Here is a 17,783-nt window from a genome sequence, read left to right as displayed (position 1 = left end):
GTACTTCAAATACCAGTCATTGTTTTGATGCACACTTACTGGACACTTTATTGGTTACAGCTCTCTAGTAAAAGGTTGGCTTTCTTTTGCCTTCACAACTGTTTACATTTTTTGTGTCATAGAGTCAAAACAGTGCTGTAGACATTCCCGTATACAATACTCAAGTAAGCTGTGGAGCTTAAAGAATGCTCAGTTGGTACTAAAGGGTGCCAAGGATATTACTCACTCCATTACACCACCAGCGGCAGCCTGCACCGTTGATATGAGGCTGGATGAATCCATGCTTTCATTACATTTATGCCAAATTCTGACCCTACGATGCAAATGTCACAGCAGAAACAGAGACTCATCACCACAAAAGTGAATTGCTGCTTCTGTTTCCTGTTCTTAGCTGACAGGAGTGGCACCTACTGTGGTCTTCTGGATTCAGAGATGCTCTTCTGCATACCTTGGTTGCAGTGATTGGTTATTTGAGTTACTGTTGCTTTCCCATATTATGGTCTTTCCAATTGGATCTCTGACATCTACAAGGCATGCTCACTGGATCATTCTCTATAAATCCTAGAGATGGACCTGCTGAGCCCAGAGGCTTAGTCAGAACACTAGCTGATGGATTCCTCGCCTGACATGGCGAAATCAGCCTGATTTTAATTCAGTTTTAGTTTATTTATATAGCACAGAATCACAACAACAGTTGCCTCAAGATGGTTTAGATTGTAGGATAAAGCTACATAAAGGCACTTGTAAGCAGTCGCTTCCAGTAAAAACTCTGCAGGCAACAGGATGAACTATTTATCTACGTGACAGCAGCTGCAACTGGAACATTATTTTGCCAGTAGTTCCTCATAAGATGCTGTTCAGCTACAAGTGCATAACTTGAGCCCTTCAAAGATTCTGGCTTTTTCATTGAGGCATTTTAATCTTGGGTAATCTGTAGATAAAAAAAACAGTCCGTCAAACTTTATTATAGGTAAAGGGAAAAAATGTGTGTTTATTAATTTCGATTCCTTTCCAGCTGAGTGATGTGAGGAAATCAGAAGGTGTTTGACCTAGTTTTGCAAAATGCATTACTTTGCACTCAATTTATTCAACTCGACTTTGAGCAATTTATTACTAATGTCTCTCTAAGTGCATCTTCATTCCACTTCACTGTGTCCAAAACATCGCTGGTGCTAATGTTCACAGGGTGTACTGATTATTTCCTGCACGCGCTCATAGTGGCTTTATTTCAGTTGCTGCCTGAGCAATGTTCAAATTAAGATTTTTTTTCAGATGCCATCCAAATAATAGCTTTGAATTTTTATGATTGTGCACAGATGATATTAGCGTGTGCATTTAAGTGCGCAATGTGCACAGAATCGCAGCGTATCATGAACGTGGCTCTCAGCTGGGAGGTGACTGCTCGGCCAGCGTCACTCAGTGGGAATTGCCTCTGCTTTTTTGCCTGCAGGCATGTAATCGAGCTAGTGTGGTGCTCCCCTTAACTGAGCATTGTGGTTGCCACTTTGATAACAGTCATCGCTCAGATATCCTCCTGTCCCTGTCGGCTGTTTCTCCTTCAGCAGCTCCATTAACACTATAATCGCCAGCCAGATCATTAATATAAAAAGCACTCTGATGTGTTCATCACGCTGCTTGGCCATGTTGTCATGTCAGGCACAGATGTATGAATGTGTAAAAGCTATCCACCCCCCGCGTAACCCTGTGCTGGAGGCCAGAGGCTGTTTCATAGTTGTACCCGTCTTTGTATGGCTCTCTCAGATCTCTTTTGAAATCAGATTTGCAAAATGTCACTCCACTCGCTAGTTGTGTGGAGCCATGTGTGACTCAGGGCTATCTACCTTTGTATTGTCTGATGTCTGGTTTTTGCTACACTTCGCCAATTTTCTCAGGTTAAAGTGTCTTCTCAGATGAGCCCACGTAAATGGAATGTGAAATAGATGCTATAATTTAGTGCATATTCATAGGTTAATGAGCAGTGCTGCTTCTGGCAACACTTAAAGGCTCATAACTATTAAAATGTTACAAAATATACACTTACTACACTTTTTTAAAGTACACCTTGCTAGTACAGCCCAGTACCCTCTTTTGCCTTCAGACTTGGTTTAATTCTTCAGATTCAGCACAGTGCTGGGAGCTTTCCTCTGAGATTCTGGTCCAGAGTCACATGATAGCATCACACAGTTTCTATAGATTTGTTGGCTGAACGTCTATGATCAGAATCTCCCATTCCACCACATCCCAAAGATTCCCTATTGGATTAAAATCTGGTGACTGTGGAGGCCATTCGAGTACAGAGAAGTCCTTGTCATGTTCAAGAAACCAGTTTGAAGAGATTCAATTTTCTACCATCTGCATGTTGCAGTAGAAATCGAGACTCATCACACCATCAACAGCAACAGTTTTACCAAATTCTGGTGAAAGTGTACAAATTGTAGCCTCTGTTTCCTGTTCTTAGCTGACAGGAGTGGAACCTAGTGTGGTCTTCTGCATACCGTAGTTACGATAAGTGGTTATCTGAGTTACTGTTGCCTTCTTCTCAGCTCAAAGCAGTCTGACAATTCCCCTCTGACCTCTGGTATCAACTAAACATTTTGTCCGAGAGAACTGACACACTCGGGATAATTTCTCTGTTTTTGGACCATTCTCTGTAAACCTTACAGATGGTCGTGTGGGAAAATCCCAGAAGATCAGCAGTTTCTGAAATACTCACACCAGTCCATCTGTTACCAACAACTATGCCACATTCAAAGTCCCTTATATCTGTTTTCTTCTCCACATTGAAGCTCAGGTTTAAACCAGGTCATGTTGACCGTGTGTCTACATGTCTAAATGTATTGATCTGTATTAGCAAGCATTTGAAGAGGCATATCTATTAGATTGTCTTTGTTTTCTGATTTTCTTTTTTTCATAACACAGTTTATGTCCACACAAGGAATGTGATTAAACTTTAATGTTTGAAAGTGATAAAGTGGTGCTGACACATAAAGTGTGATGTGGTTTTGCGCTTGACTTTTAATCGATGGCCTGACTAGCAAATGTTCCCTCTATAAATGCCCATGTCACTTCAAAGCCTTAATCCATTGTTTTAGAAAATAAAAAGAAAGAAAGGAGCAAAGGTAGATGCGTCTTCTTCGAAACATTGCTTCGAGCGCTATCTTTGATAACAGGCAGTGTGATCGCTCTGTACATAAATCATTAGACACAGCAGGAACAACATACTTGGTAGAGGAAATGATGACGCTGTAAACATTTTAACAGCCTTTCAGCACTTGTCATCATTCACTCGCTGGGAAACAATCACATCACCTGATTCAGCCTCTGTTTTCAACAGCAGACTCCTCGGCTGGCTAATGTTTTCAGTATGTCAGCATCTCATTGATTCAGCATATTTACTGCCATCGCACAGACAATATTTCTTTCTGTGCTCAGAAATCAGGAAACTAAAAGAAAGTGTTTCGGCTTCTAATAAAAGACTGCGCTATCAATAACTGTTACATTCATTAATTCTTTTCTTTACTGGCAATTATGTAATTAATTAATCTTTTCAGATAATTGCGTAATGATCGCTTTCAGTGCTGCTAAGTAGCTACTTGAAATTGAATTAGACCTATCACCTTTTTTCCTGAGAGCCACAGAAATTAGGGCACACAGCAAGACTGGAACAAGACTGGAACATGATTCTGCCGCACGAAAAAAATGACTCCACTTTATTATACTCCTGTTGAGTTCACAGCACTGTTGCATCTTAGTGGGCTGTACCCCACAGCTAGCCAGATGGCTCATGCATCTGGGGTGCAAAGTAGTGTTACAAGCACCACCTTTACAAAGTGGCTAATAGAATCCTACTGTTATCCTGAATTTAGAGACAAACGCAGGCAATGTCACAGTAAATTAAACATTAATGTCCTGACGGAGGTCATGGGAGGACAAACCGTGTGTTGTTCTTTCGGCTCCGTAAAGATCCTCCTGTAAAGTACACCTCTGTTTGTCTTCATGTCACAGTGAAACTCGTTGACTCATTAAATCTGTTTAACTATCCATTAAGAAACGGAAGAGACCCTTTTAAAGGAGGATCACAACTGTGTCGCCACTGAAGACCTAATTTATAATACTGTGTAGCCTGCTGTCATAAAAATATTATATCACAGTGTCATTCCAGGGTGGTGAGGCATAATGTAATATAATCTTCTGCCGCGGTCAGATTTCACATCACACAGCTGCAAACATGATCTTTTCCAAAAAGCAGCTAAGTAGTTTTGCTGCCTAAATCTGACCAAACCCCAAATAATAGTAAAAACTAAGGTTATTATAGTTAACTGAAACTAATCTCAAAGCTAAAACTAGATGTTTAAAAAACCTTAACGAAAACAAAAATGTAAAAAAAAGGACTTTGGGGAAACAAAGTAACTATAATGGTTTTTGTGAACTTTAAAAAGAAGCTACAATTAAATTAAAATACAAGAAATAAAAAATAAAATTTTATTACAAGTTCCCTGATGTGGCTTTGATGGACGTGTGTATTAACACTGATTTTCCTAAATCTCACCTCTGACATATACCCTCCATGCAATAATAATTAAAAGAGACTAAAACTAACACTGAAACTAATAAAAAAAACCTTCACTAAAACTGAGCATTTTAAAACAATGAAAACTAAACTTAAACAAGAAAATCCATGCTGGAAACTAAACCGACCCCCAAAAAACAACCAGCCAACCAGCCAACCAACCAACCAACCAACCAACCAACCAACCAGCCAGCCAGCCAACCAACCAACCAACCAACCAACCAACCAAAACAAAACTAGAACATACAAAATTTTTGTAACTCTGGTTAAAAACTACTTGACTTACTCTAAAAACAGTGAGATCCGTGTGTGATTTGAGCTGCAAGAATTTGTTGGTCTTCATGGCTGTTGCAACACCATGACAAAGGCCTGAACAGACCACTGTGCTGACACTTAATTTGAACACATCAGAAAGTGCCTTCATGTACTTTTTGTCAAATCTATCTATTATTGCACTTTACAATAACTAAATGAAGGAATTTTCAAAGTGTTAAGTCTTGTTAAAATGTTCATTATAACTCATGACACAAATGTTTGGAAACAAGGCCGTAACACTACTCGATTTTCACTACTCGTAGAAGATTTCACGATGATGTTGATATTGCGATATCTAGAAAAAATGTCCAAAAATGCATGCTGGTGTTCTTTTTTTTGAAACATTTTTTTCTGTGTGTGGCTTTTTTGGTTTTTTTTTTTTTTTTTTTTAAATAAATGAAGCTACTTTTGGGTGCTTGCTTATTCACAAAGGGTCGTCACAGTGGGTAGCTCAGCGTGTTTGAGTTGGCACATTTTACATCAGATGCCCTTCCTGACACAACCCCAAAGGGATTCGTGTCTCCTGCTGGGATCGAACCAGGATATAAATGAATAATTAAATTAAACTGGGACTTGGTTATTTATTTTAACTTGCAATATTTCAGTTTTTGAAATGTTGTTTTTATTGTCAATAATGTTGCGATGCGCACTTACCGGCCATGCTAATACCAGGTTGGGCCCGTTTTTCCGTTCAGATCAGCTTTAATTCTTTCTGGCATATATTCAGAAATGTTCTGGAACCATTCATCGGTCATGACAGCATCACACAGTTGCTGCTGATTTGAAATCTGGTGACTGACGACGAGTTCATTGATACTGAAGACGTAATTCATAATACTGTGTAGCCCGGTGTCATAAAGAAAGCCGTTTAAGATGATTTGAGCTTTGCTGACATGCAGTGTTAACCTGCTGGAAGCAGCAATCAGATCAAGGGATGGACACAGTCATCGCCAATTCTCAGAGAGGCTCTGGCATCGAAAAAATGCTCAGCTGGTATAAAGATGTCCAAAATGTGCTAAGAAAATATGTCCGACAACATGAGACATTAGACGCTTTCATGTTGTTTAAGCCGATTCCTGATGTGTCCATTCAAATGTTACAGCAGAAACTGAGTCTCGTCAGACCAGGCGATGGTTTTCTAGTCTGTTTTCCAGTTTTGATGAATGGTAGCTGCAATTTCCTCTTCTTAATTGACTGGAGTGGTACCCAGTGTGTTCGTCTGCTGCTGTAGCTCATCTCTGACATCACCAAGACACTGTCACCCAGAAAGGTGGATCACTGGGTGCTTTCTCTTTTGCAGTGGTTGTTTAGGAAAATTCCAGAAGATCAGCAGTTTCTGAAATATTCAAACCAACCCATGGTGCAAATAAGTAATATGTTGTGTGATGAGTGTATATTGTGACACTAATATTTGGGAAGAACCATGAATTTTAATCTTCTTAGATAAAAAAAAAAACATTGTGTCCAGGACTTTTTCAGCATTAAAAGTACATCAGATGTCCCTTCAGTGTCTGAATGTGTCTCCATGTAATGAAACAATCTGACAAATCAGTGCTTGGGTTGATTAAAAACAGGGAGGTTACAGCCTGACTCAATTGAGAAAATGTATGCGCATGAAAAAATATTTAGTTTAAGATCACTGCAGCTGCATCGTTTTCAAGCTACAAAATGGCATCACTTACATTTTCTTCAAAGTACACGACAAACGTTGACTGTTTGACAGTTAAGGTAAAAGGAAAGCACAAACTGACTGCGTATTTAGCTCAGTTCTGCGACATTAATTTGGTGAATCCTCTAATGTTTGCACATCGGCTGATATTTTCCAGGACGTTGTGGACACAAGTCGAAGCTTCAGTGGGCAGTTTTGCAGTTTGGCATCGCAAAGCAACAATGACTGTACACGGTGATTGTAGAACAATCCCCATTAATCATGTCGGTAAACTAAAAGGAAGCTAAATGCCTTCATCTTTGTGTGTGTTGGGGTGGGAGGCGGTAAAGAGGCTCAGTCACTGCTGATGAGCTCAGCTTTCTCTGGAGCAGCATTGATTCTCTGCCCTTTAGGAGAGTGCTCTTATCACAAACTGGAACTTAATTCCTAACCCGTTGTATTTAATGCTTTGGAAACTAACCAGCTATTGATAGCAAAATCTCTTAAGGGGTAATAATGTTGATAGCAATCCTAGCCATGTTGTCAGCTGGTTTAAAAAAGGGAAAGCATCCTGCATCTTATCAGCTTAGTCTAGCTTCATTTGAGAAATATGAAGAAATGAAATTCTGTAAACAGGTTTAAAATAAAAGGCTCATTTCCAACTCTTTCATTTTATTCTTGGCCTCTACAGGAATAGTTTTACATAATTCAGAATTAATAGTAGTCTTTATTTATCCTACAGTCGGCCTTTGAATCAAGCCATTTTAGCTTCTCTTTCTTTAAACCAGCTTTCCTCTGATTGGCTGCCCCTCACAGCTAGTATTGACCATATTAGTGATATCTGCTCTCTGACATCATATATTGCTGATACTTTTTCGAAAAAAAAAAATGAACTTGAGAATTTAGAGCACTCTGCAGCGTAGATTACACTAATTTCATTATTTGGCATGCTGGTTACGTTTAACGTTAGCACGCAACAGCGCAATTGCGATCGTGGCTCAAGAGTTGGGAGTTCGCCTTGTAATCGGAAGGTTGCCGGTTCGAGCCCCGGCTCGGACAGTCTCGGTCGTTGTGTCCTTGGGCAAGACACTTCACCCGTTGCCTACTGGTGGTGGTCAGAGGGCACCGGCAGCCTCGCCTCTGTCAGTGCGCCCCAGGGTGGCTGTGGCTACAATGTAGCTGCCATCACCAATGTGTGTGTGAATGGGTGGATGATTGTGTAAAGCGCTTTGGGGTCCTTAGGGACTAGTAAAGCGCTATACAAATACAGGCCATTTACCATTATATACATGCGACAGAAAACTAAGAGAACCATAATAGTTGCCATTAATTTTCATTTCTTCTCATATCTTTTACAGTAAATAGCTGTTGCACTATTGCAACCACATAAAAAAATGGTATGAACTGCTGATAAATACTGTAACTAACTGGAGGTATGTCTCTGTGGGTGACTAGTGAAGCTTGAAATACCCGTCAAGCCAATTACCGAAGTATAATTTCTTTACGTTTTTTCAGGCTTGAAGCTCTAGCCTACCCTTATATTTAACTATAACCCATGTAATTCTACCAAATACACCAGTGAACCTTACCTAAATATACCGTACCAGGATTAAGGATGAGGAACAAAATAAGTTTTGACAAACGCATTAATGCTGTCGTTAAAACTAGCTGCTTTTATCTCACAAAAGGGAAGCTATTCCTCTGTTTCAGAGACTTTGAGAGAGCAGATGATGTCTTTATTTCATCTCGAGTTGATTATTGCAATAGTTTGCTTCAGGTGTCGGTTTGTCTCTGTTTAGCCGACTGCAGCTGGTCCAAAAACACTTCAGCACGGTTATTAAAAGGCACATGCAAGTGAGATTATATATGCATGGCATGTGTTGGCACCTTTTTAAACTCTCTGATCATTTAAGTTTGCACACTTCCTCTATATCCCTGAGGTCTGTTGAGCGAATGTTATTCTTCAGCAGAGTTCTGCATAGTTTTATTTGAGTTGTTTTACACAACTTTTCTCACTTTTATGTTTTCATTCTTAAACTCTGTCATTTTGTTTTGCGTTTCATGATATTTGATAATTTAAGGAGTACAGAAATTTGGTCAACAGCTGTAACTTTTAAGTGTTCCCTAGAAATAAACCTCACCACATTGTACGACAGTTGCTGTGTCCCAAACTGCGAACTTCCAACTTAGACTTGCTATTTTGGATAAATAAGTGTGTTTCCATGTGGTAGCTGAGAATCAGGTGTTGCTGTTGTCATTTCTGGTGTGTTCGGTTTGACAGCACTACCCTGTCAAAGCTCACAAACCATGCAATGGAGTGGATACTGTACCACATGGAAGTGTGCTGAAAGTATCCACATTCATCTGATATTATTGTGTAAACATAATCATACAGTTTTGGGTAAATAAAAATTCATCCACAGTTTATGATGTAGTGAAAAAAAAAATCAACAGTGAACACAAATGGTTAAACAAAAGTTTAATTTTTCTGTCTAAAATCCCAGAATGCTGTTTTTCCAATGTCCCGCCGCTGACTGTCGGTGGTTGTGATAAGGACATTACAGTTCTTTAATCAAGATGTTATTGGCTGAGCCCAACAATGCCGATACAAAGCTCCTTATCCCTCTCACTGAGTAGTTGCGATATTGCGGTTCAGTGCGTCCATCCGTGGATATAAAATCATTCTAGAAAAGCCGGCTTGTGTTTCTTCCCACATAGCACGAGTTTGTAAGAGGAGGTAAAGTGTGGGGGAGGTGGTAATACTTAAAAGTACAATTGCAAAACCATGAAACTAATGTTCCCTGCTCATAAATATCGAAGTGTGACTGAATTTATTCCTTACGAACTGCTCAATCATTTAGAGTGTGTGAGGTCTTTTGAAACCCACACACATCTTTTCACGTTTCTTTTATTTATTTATTTTATTCTATCAACATTTGATCAATCCAGGAAATGGGAGTCCCTTTTCACCTGGCATTTTGAAAGGACAAAGGATGAGATCATGCAATAAATTGTTCCAATTCACTACTCAGAAGCAGCAGCAGCAGCCTTGCCCTAATGGTAGGTACTAATTGTAATGGCTTTAAAAGGAGGGAGAGTCAAACGCAAGACAAAGGAGACCAGGGTGAGGTTCCAAAGCCAAATTCTTTATCAAATATGCAGGTCATATGCAGGCAGGCAGGCGGCCAGGCCACATTTTTTACATGCAGATAAGTGCAGCAGGAAGGATAGAATATACAGGCTGGGATGAAGTTACATGACGAGAACACAACGGGGGAAAAAATACAGAAGAAAAATCTCACACAGTGAAGTCCATCCTCTAGTGAGTGCTATGCAGAAAAACAGAAGCAGAGAAAAGCAGAACAAAGAGCAGGAGTAAAACTGATAATGAAAATGGAGACGGTTACGCCTCAAATCTGCTTCGCCCAGAAAGCCCATTCTATCCGAGACGTCAACTGAAATACGCACGCTGATTTTTGCATTTTTGTTTCTTTACACTTGAGCTGCCCACCTGCAAAGAAGAGATGTTGTTTTTTAGCTTTCTGCACTTGGCAGCTTTCTGCTCCACTTTCTCTAATTAAACACATATTTTCTCACCCTTCCTCTTCACTCTCTTACAATGTGGTCAACTTGTGAAGAGTACACTCACGGGTCAGCAGGATATGAGTTTTTGCTCTATTAAGAGCAACAGGTTGGACCACATTGGATGGGAATTGCAAAGTAAAACGATGCTAGCCCAGGGTTTATCCTCAATTCTCCAATCAAACTAAATTGGGATTATGAAATCTAAAATATTTTTGTTAACAGGATTAAGGCGTGGCCCTGAGTACATAACTGGATCCCCCTCAGATTCATGCTGCTTTCTTTTATGTTTACTTCTGTGTTGCTTCTTACAGTTACATGTTGAAGAAGAAATTAGCGGCTGAAATGCGTTCTTTTCTTCATAATGATCAAATCAAAGCAAAGCTGAATGTCTTCTCTCCCCCGGCAACTCTGTTTATGTGCCATTAAGACTAATTTCCTGCTTCTTTCTCTGTCTTTACAGCTACACTGGGAACCTTGGAATTCAGTTTGCTGTATGACCAGGAGAACAATGCACTGCACTGCACCATTAACAAAGCCAAGGTGAGCTACCAAGACGATGCTGATGATGATGACTATTACAAGATTTTGCAGTCTTTGCATGCACACTCGCAGTCGAGCGTCTCTGCTTTGTTGGTGTTTGCCTTGCATTTGGTTTATATTTAGATGAACAGATCATTCACTGCGCAGCCATCTGTCACTACTTTCTAACGAGGTTATAAAGGGCAGATCGATACAAACCAGCTGACGTGTTTTCAGTATTTTCTCAGGTTCGGTAAGATAACTGTCGAGTTACATAGTTTTGAAGAAGCCGCCTCTCGTGTCAACCTACACATACTGGCAAAAAGGCTGTGGAATAGCAACTTAACACATCCCACTGTTAAAAAAAGTGAAAGAGATACTTACAACTATTTTTATCCCAGAAGTATTTCTAAAGCATATTGCTAAAAACCAGATCATAAATGGTACCACGCCAATAAATGTCTTCTTTTTCTTTTTTTCTGAAGTAATTTGCTACTATTCAGTTGATTAATTGGGGATTTAGGCAGCTAAAGAGTCCGATATGTTTGTTATTGGTGGAGATCAAACCTACGGAGCCCCTCTGATGACATGGTCCAAAAAATAAATAAATTGTGCCCACGAAATACTATTTCGAGAGCACGAAATAGGTATAACGTGCGAACGAAATGCTAATTTGACCACTTGACCGATAACCGTGATCCTTCCCAGGCCCTTGCAGTTGGTTGACAATAAAATCTATCCCGGCGTCCAGGTCGTACTAACGTCTAAAATAAAACTCAATCATACCGTCTCTTATGCTTATGTCTCTACGCAGCTGTCCAGGAATTGTATCAATATGGTGTGCACACGTTATGTATTTCGTTGCCACAAATGCGTAACTCGTTGCCACGTTATACCCAATTCGTGCCCACAAATTAGCATTTCGTGCACACGTTATACTTATTTCGTGCCCTCGAAATAGTATTTCGTGGCCACAAATAAGTATTTCGAGGGCACGAAGTAGTATTTTCGCCCTTGGTGGCCTTTAGTGTTAAAAAACCCCAACATATTAAAAAAATGCTAATATTAGAGCAGACCTTTACTTTTTATTTCCTCCTATTCCTGGGTAAATTTTAATATACTGCACTGTAAATCCTTTGTTTTCTGAGGTGCTCCCGTTTTTCTCATCTCATTTTCTTTCTGTTTGCTGGGAATGCAGATTTTACCTTCCACATCCAGCTGTTTTCCTGATAAATTCAGGGCATACCTTCAGGAGTTCATCATACTTGTCTCTCAATTGTTGGAAGTTTCTTAAATACTGCTTTTCTCACTAATTAACTCCTGTGTCTTTCCATTGAGCTTCTGTCAATTCAGCTCAACTCTTCCTGCAGATTTTCCAAATGACCGATTAAAAAAAAAACGCAGCTTTTCCTATTTTTGTTCTTAATTACTAAATTTTTGATTACATTTAACACATCCCTAAAAAATCGTTATATCGTGTATCTCTATAGCCTTGTATTTCCTTGTATATTAATGTTGTAGCTGTAAGAATGCTGTGCAAATGCTTGCAGGAGCCGCCGCAGTGGCATTGATAAATTTTTCAATAACTACATAATTACCAAACATAGCATACTGAGATAAACCATATCTCATTTTTAATAAAAGCACCATTTTTATCTGATGTATAAAGGTTGAGCGAAGAGGTGTCGTCCTCGCTCGATCCCTTGCTTGTGGTTGTTGTGATGAAGTGATGGTTTTGACAGCCATGGCTGCCGTCAGCAGCTATAACTCTTCCTATCTGTCTGTGTGAATAGCTGGTATGGAGGAAAGTGGGCATCAGAGGAGCCTGTCTTGGCGGGAGTGTTGGACAGCAGAGTGGGCATCAGGCCATCTTGATTTATGGTGTTTATTTTCTATACCGCTCGGCTCCTAGGCTTCAGCTGCCGACCAGCCAAGCAGAGGAAACGATTTTTCTCCCTTGAATAGTGTATATAGCAATTTCCATGATTTAATTTGTTTTCTAAACCCCTTACTGATCCTTCTAACCACAGATTGTTTTGTTGGGTTTTCTGCCAAAGCTTCAAGCTTCAAGCTTCAATAGCAACTTCAGCTTCAGCCTCAATTGAGGATTTGTCTAATGAGATGTTATGGATTGTGGCTTATTGAAGATTAGGAGATTCATACAAAATCAACACTGGGAAACTTTCTTAAACTTCTGTGGATTGATGTTGGCGGCTAAAGAGGCAGAGTGCAGCAGGCACAGGGTTTTTTTTTTTTTTCTGTGCAGCCGTGACAGCGCACGTGACAGTGCCTATTATCACAGACGAGCTGGCATTTGGTCAGAAAAATAAATGCCATTCATTGCCGAAGCTGACAAAAGGTCACCTGACAACATGACACAAACAAACAAAACAGGTTGAAGAAAGTGGAAAAGGCTGCTGATCAGATAATTATTCTAACATGGCAAAAGATCTGAATTTAATTGGTATAAAAAATGTAGAAAATTCAGAAGGGCTCTACCTGCTCAACTACTCTTAATCACATTGAACCTCTCAAGAGAGGAAAACAAAGGAGGCTGAAGTAGAGCCAAAGAACCTGATGCACATAAAAGATCAGTACTGTAGAGTCGAACTGTAAAACTGTGAAACTGTTTACAATTTCATCCTGTGTGCACTACAGAGGCATTTCTAAAGGATTCTCACTTAGTTTTAAAGAGAGTGGTACATTCTCTGGGTTTTTATCAGCTTCAAATTATATCCTCAAATTTAATTTAATTTCATTGGCAAACTACAAGCTGTTAGCCAATGAGCATGTGGTTTCACAGTCAGACCATCCCTTCTTTGTCGCCCGAGGCTTAAGAATGAGACATCAGAAACCAATGGGTGAGCTCACAGTAGCTGCATCCATATTTTATATTATCTATGGTCATTAACCAGTGGAGATAAACTTGATAAACCTCCTTTCCCAAACACAGAATTAAGCAGAATTTACAAAATTGGCTGGATTTTATTCAGTGCAATCCAAACCGAGTGACTGAGTCCATGAACTCATCATGAAAGTGCTTATGGAAGTCAAAGTCAAGTTCAAGAGCCGTTTTCCTTTAGACTTTGACAGGACCAGAAGTCTTTTGCAGCCAAAGCAGCCACAGTTTCAAAGCAGGCCTTATCAGCAGGGCTTTGTTCCAGAAATTTGTTCTCTGAAATTGTTGTAATTCTATCCAACTCAGAGTAGCAGGGGAAGGGCAAGAGCTCATCCCAGCTGTCATAGTGTCACACACTCACACCTTCAGTCAATTTAGAAATACCAGTTAATCTAGCATGCGTGTCTTTGACTGTGAGAGGAAGCTGTTTTACCCATGCAGGCACAGGGAGAACAAGGAAGCTCTGCACGGAAAAGCCCCGGCAGGCTGGTGGATTTGAACCCTGCACTGTCTGTGCTGTCTTCATAGCTCCTCATAGCTTTTTTGATTAGAGAGGCCTCGCCCTGCAGCTCAATCAGCAGACGGAAACCTTCCCACAGCATTTTAAGATATTATTCACTTACCCAGCACAAAAGCAACAAAACGCTATCTGCATAATTTCCCATCCATTAAGTCACTAATCATTCCCTTGGCATTTTTTTCTATCTCCTCACGCTCCTATCACAAAGCAATGTGATAGAATAATCAAGATAATATATCATCTTCAGTCACTTGGTGTTTTCTGGGACTCAAAAAGGATGAATGAGTTATCCACTGTACCTCCACTGCACAGAAACAAGTTACCACGCAGTGTGAAGTTCCTTTTTCTACTAATTAATTCACTCATTAATGCTTATAGAGGCTGCTGCAGAGCCGTTTTCAGTTAAACTGTACACATAATATAAGAGGTCTGTGGGTTTCTTAGCCGCTACACATAGTAATCTACTTTTAATTTGTAAGTGGAACTGAAAGGCTCTGAACCAAGCAATAAGTATGAAGGTAATAGGACACAAAAGCCCACAGACTCTCTCTTATTAACATTTAATTAAATTCTCGCCGTGACATGTCAACAAGAAGAGAGCCAGACCTATTTGATAGGATTACCTTTATGAAAGCTACTTTTACAAGGCAAAATTACTGTGATTAAAAACCTTTTTCTCTCTTTTTTTATACCATTGAAGAAAGAAAAACACTGATCTTTTGGCATTAGGCCTTGAATCTTCAGACTGTTAATAAAACCATGTGTGAGTTCACCTTTCTGATTTCTATCATGTTGAAGTGAACTTAATTTCCAAATGGCAGGCATGTCACTAAGCAAAAGGGGAGGGAAACTAGCACTTACTCAAACCAGAGATGTGCTGACTTCAAATAGTATTTCCATTAAGTTCCAGGTATAGATACAGATGTTATAGCAAGAAGCAATGATGACTCTCTGGGCTGTTATTGGTTGGTTATTGATTTTATAAAGACCTGTAGCCCTTCTAAACGAGGGAAATTCATCTACTGTCAACCATATGTTAGACTTCTTTGTACTGTTGGCCATCAGTTATGGATATATTTGTCAAATGTCTTACACTGAACTGGAAGTTTTACAAGGTTTTCACAAGGTAACTTTCACGTCATCAGCAAAGCATCAAACCTCTAACCCACTGCAGGTTTAACCTTTCCTACGCATGAGCAAAGCTACACAACAGCTGTGTCCCAATTCCTAGGCCGCATCGTTGGTAGGCCACTATTAAAGGCCGATTACATCACAGCCAGGCGACGAAGGCTGTCCAAATTCGAAGGCTGCTCCAAATGCGGCCGACAAATGCGTCCTTCATTTCCCCGGATTTGAAGGATGGGCCGGGTGTATCCTTCTTGGCCCAACCTATCCCAGAATTCATAGCGTGGCCCAGCCAATTCCAGTTTCCAATAATGGCGGCAGCTACTTAGTTTTATCTGCTCCATTTATCAAGAGATCACATAATTGCAATAGCGCTCCGACGTTTTCAGAGACGTCTGGATGGTCAAGGCTCACTATAGCCGGCGAGAACACGGGACTCCCGGGACATTTTCAGACCCCCCGCAGTCTTTTGCTACTCAGGTTAAACATGATATATAAGTCACTTAGATAATTACAAATGTTATTGTTTGGCTTTTTTCAGTGTTTTATTTGTTCCTCAGTAAATCGGTTTGGCTGAGATTAAAGTTATAGTTTTGACACAGCTGAATAAATGTTGAACAGAAAACCGATTAAACAGAAGTGTGAGATGGTCGAGACTTTACGCCGGTGTCCTGTTATATTTTAGATGGCAAGGAGCAGACGGCTGAGTTTATTAAACTCCACCGAGACACCTGGTGACACAAATCTGAAGGCTAGACTGTCCAATTTTACAGCCGCTCACTTCCACCCTTCTTGGTCTTCGAAGGACCCCGCCCACATAGACTGCGAGAGCAGGGTCCTTGGAAGGATGCGGCCTAGGTTTTGGGACACAGCTAACATTAGAGCTTCTTTAATGGCTGAGACAGCATGATTGGCTTGTATTACTGCAGGTTAAGCTGGTGATTGGGTCTTTGGGAGAAGGGGTGGAAAAACTAACATGTTTGCTACAGTGAAATTTTGGATTTAGGTTTGTGCAGTGCAGGGTGACGACCATAGTCTCTCGAATAAGACACAGCCGTTGTAGAAAACATATTCATACACCAGTTTGGCCTTTGAGTTGTGGAACTGTTAAAGATTTATTTTGGGTCATTTTTGCAGACATAAATGTCAACAGCCAGGAGCTAAAGGGCGGGGAAATAATTATTTTATGGGACTGGATTGTGTAATGTTATATTGATCAGTTCCTCATTAAGGTTTATGTAAGTATATGATAGCCATTCCATAACTGTATATTTATCAGGGGTGTTAGTAGGCTTTATTAAAATGTTTTGCTCATTTTTCATGTTTTTTATAATGTGACAACACAATAACTTAACCTTTTGTCCCATCCTCAAGGAGTTTTGCATTGTAAGTGCTGCAAATCCTGTTTTTGAGGTAAAAACAATACATAGTGGATTCCTTATATGGCTCATAAGTCCAACTTTGTACAAGGTGGAAGCAATATACTTGATTTTGAGGAAACAGGGGAAGATATGTGTGTAAACAGCATGAGAAGCGTACTGAAGCAAGCTAAATGCTACACTAGCACGTGTCAGTGACAACAGCCAGTACACGAATCAGCGAGTACACAACACAACATGAAGGAACTGGGGTGGTGATGGGTTGCAAAGCAGCTTGCAGATGCACAGGTAATTAAAAAACATGACTCGTGGGAGATTCACCAAAAAGGTTATCGCCTGATCTGACGGGAGTTCACCATTACTGTACATTATCAGTGCAGTGGTGGGCTACAACATCACAGGATCAGGCTTTAACATTTGTGAAAGAAGCTATTAAGTTTTAGGTCTTACATCGTTAACTTCTCTCCTTTCCTTCCCTCAGCAGAACCAGCATCCCAGGAAGCTCACTAAGCCAAGTACATCAGAACACATCCATTATCTCACTTGAGAGAAATAAATTAATTTAGCCTCCTTGGGCTTTAATGCATTATAAGAGAGTGCATACATGTAGATGGCCAGAAAGACAAAAATAGCTCAGAGCTGGGAGCTCTTCCTCTACATGGTTGTTGGCTGAAGCAGTCAGAATGTGTGGCATCACGATGACTCAAGTACTGACAAATAAGTTCTCTAAATCTCTTTCTTTGGAGTGTTTCATTTCCATCACCCCTGGTGAGACTTTAGCAAATGGCACAGAATGACTCAGTTTTCATCTCCGAGACCTTGGCCATCAATAGAGATGCTCTTTGTTTTACAGCTAGTTGATACTGATAAAGCTCAGTAAGGTCACTACTTTTAAAGCCACAAAGGAAATGTGCAATTTTTGTGTCTTACTTTGGTATTTGAGATTGTAAATTTCCTCCTCAGAAGAAGTTCATACCAACACGTCGACAGCCTAAACAATAGAAGAGGTAGAAAGTCAGTGCCCACCCAAAATATGTGACTGTTTCCATCCATATTTGCAACTCTACCTCCTGTAGTGAGGATGTATACAGAACAAATCTGTTTTCAGATGTCGAGATGTTTTCATTTTCAGACACTGCTTGGTTACATTTAAGCATCCAGTTGAATGGTAAGTTCTGGTAAAACAGACTGATTTGGCTTAAAATATATCATACTACAACGCT

The 17,783-nt window shown here is 40.0% G+C and overlaps 1 protein-coding gene across 1 annotated transcript in view; it reads left to right on the top strand.

Moving 5' to 3' along the window:
* Positions 1-17,783, top strand: part of LOC120733957 (double C2-like domain-containing protein beta) — a 210,213-nt gene that overhangs the window by 69,516 nt on the left and 122,914 nt on the right. Inside the window, exon 2 of the mRNA XM_040032489.1 lies at positions 10,579-10,658. Coding sequence (XP_039888423.1) covers positions 10,579-10,658 — 80 coding nt within the window. The remainder of the gene's footprint in view (positions 1-10,578; positions 10,659-17,783) is intronic.

This window comes from Simochromis diagramma, unplaced genomic scaffold, assembly GCF_900408965.1.
Source record: "Simochromis diagramma unplaced genomic scaffold, fSimDia1.1 OVJJ01000216.1, whole genome shotgun sequence".
Classification (NCBI taxonomy): domain Eukaryota; kingdom Metazoa; phylum Chordata; class Actinopteri; order Cichliformes; family Cichlidae; genus Simochromis; species Simochromis diagramma.
Note: the sequence above shows the minus strand (reverse complement) of the source record. Positions and strands in the feature narration are given on the sequence as shown.